We start from the raw sequence: 10,669 nt of genomic DNA, 5'->3' as shown, positions 1-10,669 counted from the left end.
CATGAATGTTTCTTTCTTCACGTGGTTCCTTGTACATATTTTATATCTCTTGCAAATTGGGATTATATTTTGTAGCCATAGGCGAAAGTTATAACTATCATTGAAATCGATCCGGAACAAATTTTGAATTGATATTTGATGGTGTTTCCGTTTGATTAAGATTATAATTATATACTGATCGATTTTGCCAAAAAATTCCAATGCTTGTTTTCAATGATGAAAACCAATGATAGCTATAACTGGCGCCATACTGTCACACTCCGAATCAATTTAAATTTAATCTTTCACTCCAGCGCAGCATGACCGGTTACAAAATTGTATTCCGAATTTGTTTTGATGTCCGAATCAACTCATGTAATCGTGGTATCAGAAATATGAAATGAAAGTTAACGGCTGAATGTTTTTGTGTTAAGCGCACTGGATTCTTTCATTGGCAGAGAAGTGCAAAGATATTTAACTGAATTGACAATTGAATTGTGATTTTGGTTTTGTTGAGCCGACGAAAAAGCGCAATTTTGTTTTGTTATTTGTTTAAAACACAAGATTTTTGCAAAATATCTTAAAGAAATTTTTTATAATTAATAAAGAAATATGTCAGAAACTGCATTTGTTTCAAAACGAGGCTTAATTCGTGCCAGAGAAGCTCGTGCAGATGGAAGTTCCATAAATCGAAACCTGGATCTGTCCATAACTCTAGCCCCAAGTGAAATCCAAAGACTTTTGGACAGTCACAACACATCTAATCTAAACAACAGTGGTAACTTCTCCATGTTGCCTGAAAGTACAAGTAATTTCTTGGGTACGGAACCGGCAAACAGTGGGCGTTCGATTCTTGAGAATAATGAACTTGACATAAGGGAAAAGGCAAACATGCTTTTTCCTCAATTCCTTGAAGTTCTCCAGAGCCATAATAATGACTCTGAAGTTTTCGATACAATTCAAGACATAATCCATATATGTTCTGGAATCGTTGACGAACTGGACAGAGATGGTATGCGGACAATGTACATCAAACAAAAGTGTGAAGAACACTTATGGTTCGAACAGGAGCACATTACTTGGAAACTCTTATACGCTTTGTACAAGGATAGAATAATGGTGCAAACGGAGCCCATGGAGGAAGTAGCACTGGGATGCTCAGATAAAGAAGTTATTAGTCAACTGTACTCCTGTAAGTCATTTCCTCTAGTCATTTGCTTCTACAATAAATATAAACTTGTGATTCCAGATGACAAAATCTTTATTCAGTTCTTTTTTTAAAGAATTGCAAACACTATTTCCATTTCTGAAACTTTTTCCTAATCAAAAACAACTTTCTTTTACATTAATTCTAGGCAACTCACATATTCGTGAATACCAACTTATTGTCGATTGGCTGGAAGCCTGCTACGTGAAAGATGAAACAATGCACGTAGGCCACTCAACCGATCGTACTGTTGCCTGGGAAAATACCTTGTTTCAACTGCAGAATCCACATGATGTAGCGTTTAGTAACGGACGTGAAACCATTAAGTCCTTAGACCCAGACGCTCCGGTCCGTGAGAAAAAACGGTTACATCCGCTTGATGAAGAGGACAACTTGCGGTTGTCTAAAGGAATTTTTGCCGAGATACGTCAGGGAAAGATTGATGAAGCTATGGCCCTGTGCAAGTATTGCGGTCAAACCTGGCGAGCAGCATTGCTTGAGGGCTGGCGTCTTTACGAGGATCCTAACTACGAGTCTGCAAACCCTAGAGAAAAGATTCCTGTGGAGGGTAATCCCCGCCGAGACATTTGGAAAAAATGTGCCTGGATGATGGCCGATAGTAATAAATTCGACGAGTACACACGGGCTATTGCAGGCGCTTTGTGCGGTCATTTGGAATCCCTTAAAGCTGTTCTGAGCAAATCCTGGCTCGATCTGCTGTGGGCCTACCTTAAGGTTCAAATAGACATTCGAGTTGAAAGCGAGATTCGATCGATCATGCCACAGGAATACTGGGACAACAAGATGTCTCTGGAACAAATTTTCAATGAACTTTCAGTCCATAAGAACGAAAGTGTCAAAAAAGAAGCGAGAGACAAAATGCACACCATACAGAAGTACATTATTCTGGACAATATTCCTGAGATGCTTCAGAAAATGAAATTGTGGGTGGAAGAGGAGAAACTATCTCCACACATGTTGCGGTTCCTAAGTCACATTGTTCTTTTCATGCGGCAGATTGGAAAAGTCGATAAAGAGGAAATAGCGGATGTGATTATAAAAGCCTTTGTTGAATGTCTGATTGAGTTGAAAGAGCCGCAATTGGTGGCTTTTTATACAGCTAGTTTGCCCAGCAAGATGCAAGTTATGCTGTACTCAAAATTCTTGGAAACAATTAAGGAAACTTCAGCCCGCGCTGCTGCCTTAGAAGAAGCTGTCTCAGCAGGTCTGGACGTACAGGGCATAACGAAGCACACAGTACAAACCATAAGAACTCGAGTCATTGACGAGGAAGTCGTAGAGCAGAGACAACAAGGGGATATTTCCCAATGGGATCTGGAAAAAATCAAAGCTCTTGAATGGCTCACATTTTACCCGGAGCAAAAGGGCGAACTTCTTTGGCAAGCTAATGCTTTGTCTCGAACATTTTTGGCTCAGGGAAAGACTGAATGCATGCGTGCAGCTTTTAATATTGTCCCTGCTGATGCATTGGCCCAAATTATTTCTATATATGGTTCCAAGGACAACTTTCCATGTCGCGAGGAATGCAGCATCAAAGAATATCTCAGCTACAAAGTATATTTGGTGGCTTTAGACGGCTTCAATGACTGGTCTCAACTTTATCATAACAGGCCAAAAGAACCGCAAGCTGCTAACGTCAATGCTAATTTCACGGAACGAATCGCATCAGAGCACAAGGAGCAGTCCTACCGTTCGGAACTCGATCGCTGGAAAATGAATCTAAACGAACAAACTTCAGGTACAAAATTGTTTCAATGTATTTTATTAATTTTATATCGCATGCCAAAACCAACGACTAAGAAACGTTTTTATTTTCAGTAACTCGTGATGCGCTCTTCAACATCCTTTTGTTTCCAGAAAAAGGATGGCTAGTTGATCCTGACTCCTCGAAGAATCCAGCTAATGTAGATCAATTGGATTGGGAAAATCGTTTGCATCAATTACAAAAGCTCCGTTCTGTTTGTATTCCTGAAATAGTATTGCTGCTGCACAAAGTTCTACAACAGAGCGGTGATTATAAGGGCTGTATAAAACTGGCAGATGAAATTTCAAGCGAACTGCGACAACTTTATAAAGTTTATACCAAGCACAAACTAGCTGAATTGCTTGCAAAAATATCCGAATCATGTCTAACGCTTCTGAATGAGAAACTTGACCCATGGGGATATCAAAGCACTGCCTAATTTTGTTCTTGTCACAGTTAATTAATTTTTTTTAAATATATTTGTATGTATCAATAAATTAGTTTTGTTATGATCTTTGAACAGAAATATGTCCATAACCGTCTTTGACTAAATTGACATAAAAGCTTATCCCTCAAACTTTTTAATTTAGGGGTGAGTATCTAGCAGATCTATAAATAAATTGGAAAAAATGTCTGCAATCCTTAGGTTATGTGTTTGATCGAAAGGAGTAATATGATTAACTGAAAACTAACCAGGACATTAATCGAGGAAGCATTTTATCTTCACGGCCCGGTAAAATAGTTTATCTTGCAAAATCAATACTTGGGCTGACAATAAAAAATTGTAAAGGTAAATGCAGATAATTTGTTAATATCACGTCAGTTATATTTTAACAAATACAAATTGGATGAATGAAATTCATCCGAGAGATATCAAGAACCGAACATCAATTTTACCAAATTTGCGTACTATTTTTTGTAGATTTTGTTTTTATGAAAAAACGGACTGAGATTTTTATAAAAAAAATTACTAAATATCAAAAACAATATTTTCTGTAAAATAAAAAGAGTTGGTAGAAAGAAAATTTTTACCAAGTCTTTATTGTTTTTTGTTAGGTTTTTATTTTTTGTAAAAAAAACTGCCAATTCGAATTTCCTCAAAATTTTACTCAGTGTTAAAGATAAAAGTAGTTTGAAGCCAATATCTCAAAGGCACCTCTCCTTATCCAGGTGGCAGCGGAGGAATTCCCGAGACGGAATCAACGGTGGCGTCTACAGTTCCAGTTAGGTTGAACTACTTAGTGAACACCTTATAGGGCTTCTTCGAAATATTCGGAGCCCAGGCCTGTAAGGAGCGGTTTATCCGGCTCCCCTTCCTTGGAGTTATACTAAGGATCTGCCCCTCCATGTTGGGGGTTGTGCCGCCGGGGTGACTTCCTGGCCAAAAAAGCATGAGAAGCGTGCGATCGAGGAAATAGAGGGATGTCACAACAGGAATGAGGTTCGTAAATTTTACCAAAAGGTAAAAAAAACCTCCCAAGGGTACCAGCCACGAACCGAAGCCTGTAAAGACGAGCAGGGGAACATCGTAGTAGAACCGCAGTCGATGCTGAGAATATGGAAAGATCACTTCTCCAAAATATATAACGGCGATGACGAACCGAATTCCGCTGTAAGGGAGATAGAACCACTCAACCTCGGTGACGCACCATACCTTGACGAATTGAAGATAGCTATTTCTGAACTGAAGTCAAACAAAGCTGATGGAGCTGACGGCATCGCTGCCGAACTATTCAAAGGAGCAGGCGATGACTTGGTACAGAGCATGCACCAACTCATCTGCAAAATATGGTCGGAAGAAAGCATGTCCGATGAGTGGAATCTCAGCATAATGTGCCCGATACATAAGAAAGGAGACCCTCTAAACTGCGCCAACTACAGAGGTATCAGTCTTCTTAACATTGCGTATAAGATCCTCTCCGCCGTATTATGTGAACGTCTGAAGGCATCTGTCGACCTGATTGGTCCTTATCAGTGTGGGTTCAGACCAGGAAAGTCTACTATCGACCAAATATTCACACTCCGGCAGATCTTGGAAAAAGCCGATTTTAAAACCGCGTATGACAGTATCTATAGGGAAGAGCTCTACCGAGCAATGTTTAGTTTTGGCATCCCTGTCAAACTTATCCGTTTGTGCAGAATGACGATGGAAAATGCACACTGCTCTATCAAGGTCGGAAAAGATCTCACCGATGCATTTGATGTAAAAAAAAGGTTTTAGACAAGACTGGAAAGAATTGTAAACAATAGAGGCACAATCTTCCAAAGGTCCATCCAATTACTCGGATACCCAACACTCATCATACCGGTTCTCATTTATATAGCGCTGAGGCCTGGACCCTGTCAAAGAAAGATGAGAGCGTCTTAGGATGCTTCGAGAGAAAAATTCTTCGTGTGATTTTTGGTCCCGTACGCATAGATGGAGAATGGAGGAGAAGATATAACGACGAAATGTACGGGCTATACAGCGACACTGACCTAGTTAGCAGAATTAAAGTCCAACGGCTTAGATGGCTAGGTCATATAGAGCGGATGGACATCAACGCTCCAGCCCAGGTCTTCGAATCCAATCCCGAGTGACGGCGCAGTAGAGGAAGACCGCGACTTAGGTTGCGCACACAGGTGGGAGAGGACCTCAACCAACTTGGCGTGCGAAACTGGAGACAGCTAGCTAGGGACCGAGCTGGCTGGAGACGCATGTTGGTTGAGGCCCAGGTCCGCCCGGACTGTAGCCCCACCTTAAGTAAGTAACTGTCAATTTTATTTTTCTCAAAATTTATCTGAATGTTGAAAACTAATGCGAATCCAATCGAAATCGTTGGCTTATGAAAAAGAGAGGAGATAATAGAAGGAACATGAATAAAACAACAACAATTACTTGTGTGTGCTTAGAAAAATGCTAATCGGTTCAGTATAGTTCGATAGAACGAAAAAACCTGTAATTGGCTTACAACTTTCATGTGGGTGCGGTGGCGTAGTGCGTAGTGCACTAGCTCCTCACACGCTAGATCGCTTGTTCAAGCCCAGCTCGGGCAAAAGTTCTTCAAAAATTAAATTGAATATAAAGCGATTAAGCACCACTAAAGAAGTCTGATGATCGGGTTGGTCCCCGTGAAATAGCTATAACTCCAGCCTATGAACTTGGTGGTAGCACACACAAGTTGTTGTTGTTTCATTCTAAATATTCAGCTGAAAACAATATTTCTTGTAAAAAATGTTCACCTATTTTTTAAACTGCTATGGTAAAAAAAAACACCCGCGCAATTTTCTTGAGAGTGCTTTCTGCATTATTATGTATCTTTATAACAACATTTATTTGAAGCCGATATCTCTTCTGGTTCTTGACCTATAGACGAACAAAACGTCGTGATCGTACGAACGTACGAACACACGCACGCACAGACATCTTTCTAAAAATCTTTTATTTCGACTCTAGGGACTTTGAAACGCCGATGTCAAAATGTTCAACTCGACAAATCGGACACATTACAATTACTTTCTATGGGAAGTTAAAAATAAACGCACACTAGACAATTTTGAATTCAAGAGTAGGAATTTTAGGTCTTCTTCTTTTAGGATAAAATGAATATACAGCTGACATGCTTGCCAAAACATCGGTGCAGTCTTTTGGCGACTTTAGATCTATTTAAAAGTTGATCTGACCCTAGAAATCAGTTAAGACGAATATCTTCTGATCTTAATGTTAATAGATCATAATAGAATAGAATTATTAATAGAATGCCAGCTTTAGTGTCGACGCGGTAGTTGTCCCAGATAATAGACTCACAAAACCAATTTTAATTTTGAAGGACATTTTAAGCGACCCAGCCTGTGACGAAGAATGATACAGTCAACCGTCAACAAATAACTGTAGGTGACCTTCAGATTGACGAAGGTCTTGATTCAATTGGTTTAGTTAACTTACTCAACAAGTTTCGGAAGTGTGTCGCTATGGAGCAAAGAGAACTCGGACGAACAAGCCTGGTTGAAATGGAAATGGAATTAACAAAGGCAGATCCTATATCACAACACCCATATAAAGTTCCTTACGCTAAAAGAGAGGTCCTGAGCTCGATGGTAAACACACTACTGCAGTGCGACATCATACGAGAGTCTAAGTCTGACTTCGCAGCACCGGTCCAACGGCGAAGAGCGAATGTGCATAGACTATAGACGTCTCAATACTGTCACAAAAAAGGTCAGCTCCCCGTCCCGCATATAGAAGAGAAGCTTAACAATCTGGAAGGCTGAAATTACTTTGTTGTGCTAGATCTGGCGTCAGGGTATTATCAGATACCCATCAAAAATGAGCATGTGCCTTATACAGCTTACAGCTTTTATCACCCCGGACGGAATGTGTGAGTTAAAGGTGATGCCATTCGGGCTGGTCAATGCCCCAACTTATTTCAAAAAGTTAATGAGAATCGTCAGACAAAAAATGCTTCCAGAGAAAATCGTTAGCTATATGAACGATTTCGAGAAATTTCTTACTATTTTAAGTGAAGCCAACCTAACACTGTACCTAAAGAAATGTGAGTTCTTCAAAAATGAGATTGAGTTTCTGGGCCATATTATTAAAGATGGGAAAATGCAGCCTGGAAGGGCAAAGGCGCTTGCCGTTCAAGAATTTGAGACACCGATCAACGAACACCAAGTGAGACAATTTATAGGGCTCACCAGCTTTTTCCGGAAATTTATCAAGAAACTGACAAAAAGAAGACCAAAAATTCATATGGGGAACAAAACAACAAGCTGCGTTCGACCACCTCAAGAATTCGTTGGCTACTGAGCCAGTGCTGATTATGTATAATCAAAATGCAGAACACGAACTTCACACAGACGCCAGTTGCAAGGGACTCGCTGGCATTTTCCTACAGAAAGAAGGTGGAAGTCTTCACCTAGTTGCTTATTACAGACGCAAAACAACCAAAGAAGAATCAATGTACCACAGCTATGAACTGGAAGCCCTCGATGTGGTTGAAGCAACAGATCGATTCCGGCAGTACTTGCTTGGTAAGCACTTTCTCATAGTCACTGATTGTGAAGCTTTAAAAACTGCCAGTAAAAAGAAATTGTTTCACGAATCGCCCGATGGTGGTTGCGTATGCAGGAGTACGATTATGAGGTTTCTCATCGAGCCGGTAAGAAAATGTTACATGTTGATACCTTGTCTAGAAATCCATTCGAATCAGCACAGACACCTAAAGTAGTAGACATGAACGTATTCAAAATCAAAATTGAAGAAACAGATTGGGTATATTCTCTACAACTACAGGGTTAAAACGTAGCTGATATAGTCAAAGTCCTACGAAGCCCACCAATCAGCGAAACCGACAAAGAACTACATCATGATTACTCTCTCCAACACGGACGATCGAAAAATCCACGGCGAATTCAGGATGTTTGTGCCAAAAGGATCGAGGAATAGAGTATTACGGAACAGCCATGACTTGATGGGACATTTCTCCGAAAAGAAAACCATGACACATTTACGACTACGATACTGGTTTCCTAGGATGACCCAGTTTGTAAAAAAGTACCTGAAAGCATGTGTGGAGTGTGCGTTCAAAAAAAATAAAAACCAACCCCGAGGAGAACTTTTCCCGATACCGAAGGGAAACGTACCATTCGACCTAGTCCATATCAACCATCTCGGATCTTTTTCTAAATCGACAAAAGAAAATACCTCGTAGTATTGGTTGATGCATTCAACAAATTCGTCCACATCAAGGCTCTGCCCAACACCCAGAACAAACCGGTGATAAATTTTTTTATGGATTTATTCTTTACGTTTGGCATTTCCCGTCGAATAATATCAGATAAGGGAACTGCATTTACTTCACACGCTTTTGAAGAATTCGTTAAAGGCTACTCGATTCAGTACATCCAGAATGCGACAAAAACACCACGTGCAAACGGTCAGGTCGAACGGTATAATCGAACCATTCTCCATGCATTATTGGCAACCGTTGATGACGAAACCAGATGGGACCAGAAGGTACGATATGTGCAGTGGGGTATCAAAAATACTCAAAACGAAACCACTGATAAAACTGCACATGAACTACTAATGGGTTACGTGCCCCGTGACCCACTCAAGGATGTTCTCGACCCATTTTTAAGCTTAAACGTAACGTTTCCCAGCATTGACACTCTTCGAACGGCTGCTGCCGAATCCACCGATAAACGGCAAGCAATCCAAAAACGCCAGCACGATATGAAGCATAAAAAAGCAAGGACATAACAGGTAGACGATCTAGTGATGTCAATAAATGACGGAGTTGCAGCGACCGGAACTTTTCGCAAGTTTGAGACCAGATACCGGGGACCATATTGTGTGACTGCTATCCTTCCACATGATAGCTACCAGGCCGCCGATATGCCGTTCTCCTAGGACACAGAAACTACATGGTCGGCGGATCAAATGAAACATTGGATTGAACTGGATCTAGACTTCGACGAGGACGACGAACACTATCAGGATGGTCGAATCTGTGACGATTACCAATGAGGAAAAGGGATGAATATACCGGTAAGAATAAAAATACCCGCCTCCCAATACCACTCACATTCGCACATCACTCCTGTTAAGATCGTGGTGCAACGCAGACGTGTTTTGTAATTGCTTCTTAAGAATATTTTATATTGTAACCCGGTTGTAACTTTTTCTTACTACATAAATTTAAATAAATGATTAATTAACCAAAGTGTACTTTGTACGAACTATTTTGTTGAGTTTGAGTAACTATTTTCTGAGTATGCCGTCAGTCAGGTTGACAAACCAAATTAAGAACATTTAAATGTATGCTTATGAATTTAATACAATTCTGTTATTAATAACAATCTACATATAATTGTAAATATCTTTCAAAAATGTACTTAATGTGTTCCAATCATAATCGTTAAGGATGTTTATAGTCTCAAGGCAAGAGTATTTTTCCCGAAAAGTAGCGTCTTTGAGTTTAGAATATTGGACAAATACCAATGAAGTGTAGACAAGTTTATTTTGATCTTAAGTTGCACAGCGTACAGAATTGGTTAAACTACCATTATAAGGACTTCCATTTAAGTTGAGAACTTCCTTGAAATAGTTTCTGGAACAAAGATTATAGTTGAGCTGACTGTAGACTATTCTACTGAAAGAGTCTTGAGCTTTTTCTATCAGTGAATGCCTCATAACGTACTAATTTTTCTCTATGATGCTATGCATTTGTTCTTTCACATGGTTTACATTGCTGAAATCTTCACCCAATCTTACTCCACACTCATTTTCAACCTATTGCCATCTTGCAAACCACCAGTCCTTGTTTCACAACCCATATAAAACAAGTTTTCCCAAAAGTCTTGTGACTTAGATGATGTTGTCAGCTTGAGACTTCAAGGTATTCAGAGGTAGCTTAAAAAGTTTATTTATAAAATTCCTATAATTTTTTTCGATTTCTTCATATTCTTCTGGACCCCAAACCTGAGCAGCATACAAGAGAGTAGATTTCACTATCGAATTAAATATGCGTTTTGAAGATAAATTAATTTGTTTGTTGGAGAAGATATTTTACCATGTTAAATTTATAAAATGTTGTGTTCTTTGGGCTTTCTCCGATAAATGAATTTTGAAATTTAATGTTGGATTTTTTATTTCTTAATAAAGTGTGATTTTTTTGAGGTTAGGATTTTCATGCATTAGTATTTGACAGATCACGCGGGATTTCAGACATGGT

General features: G+C 39.6%; 2 protein-coding genes across 2 annotated transcripts; both read left to right on the top strand.

Moving 5' to 3' along the window:
- Positions 1-433: 433 nt before the first annotated feature.
- On the top strand, positions 434-3,477 carry LOC129940070 (nuclear pore complex protein Nup107). Its single transcript, XM_056048302.1, has 3 exons — positions 434-1,171; positions 1,335-2,945; positions 3,026-3,477. Exons 1-3 carry the CDS (start codon positions 592-594, stop codon positions 3,388-3,390), a joined length of 2,556 nt encoding a protein of 851 aa, XP_055904277.1. The 5' UTR covers positions 434-591; the 3' UTR covers positions 3,391-3,477.
- A 4,276-nt stretch (positions 3,478-7,753) lies between these two features.
- On the top strand, positions 7,754-9,195 carry LOC129941407 (uncharacterized). The gene is made up of 2 exons (XM_056050030.1): positions 7,754-8,092; positions 8,683-9,195. The coding sequence occupies exons 1-2, from the start codon at positions 7,754-7,756 to the stop codon at positions 9,193-9,195; spliced, it is 852 nt and encodes a 283-aa protein (XP_055906005.1).
- Positions 9,196-10,669: the final 1,474 nt, after the last annotated feature.

The sequence above is a fragment of the Eupeodes corollae genome, chromosome 1 (genome assembly GCF_945859685.1).
Source record: "Eupeodes corollae chromosome 1, idEupCoro1.1, whole genome shotgun sequence".
Classification (NCBI taxonomy): domain Eukaryota; kingdom Metazoa; phylum Arthropoda; class Insecta; order Diptera; family Syrphidae; genus Eupeodes; species Eupeodes corollae.
This window is presented reverse-complemented; position numbering and strand designations above follow the sequence as displayed.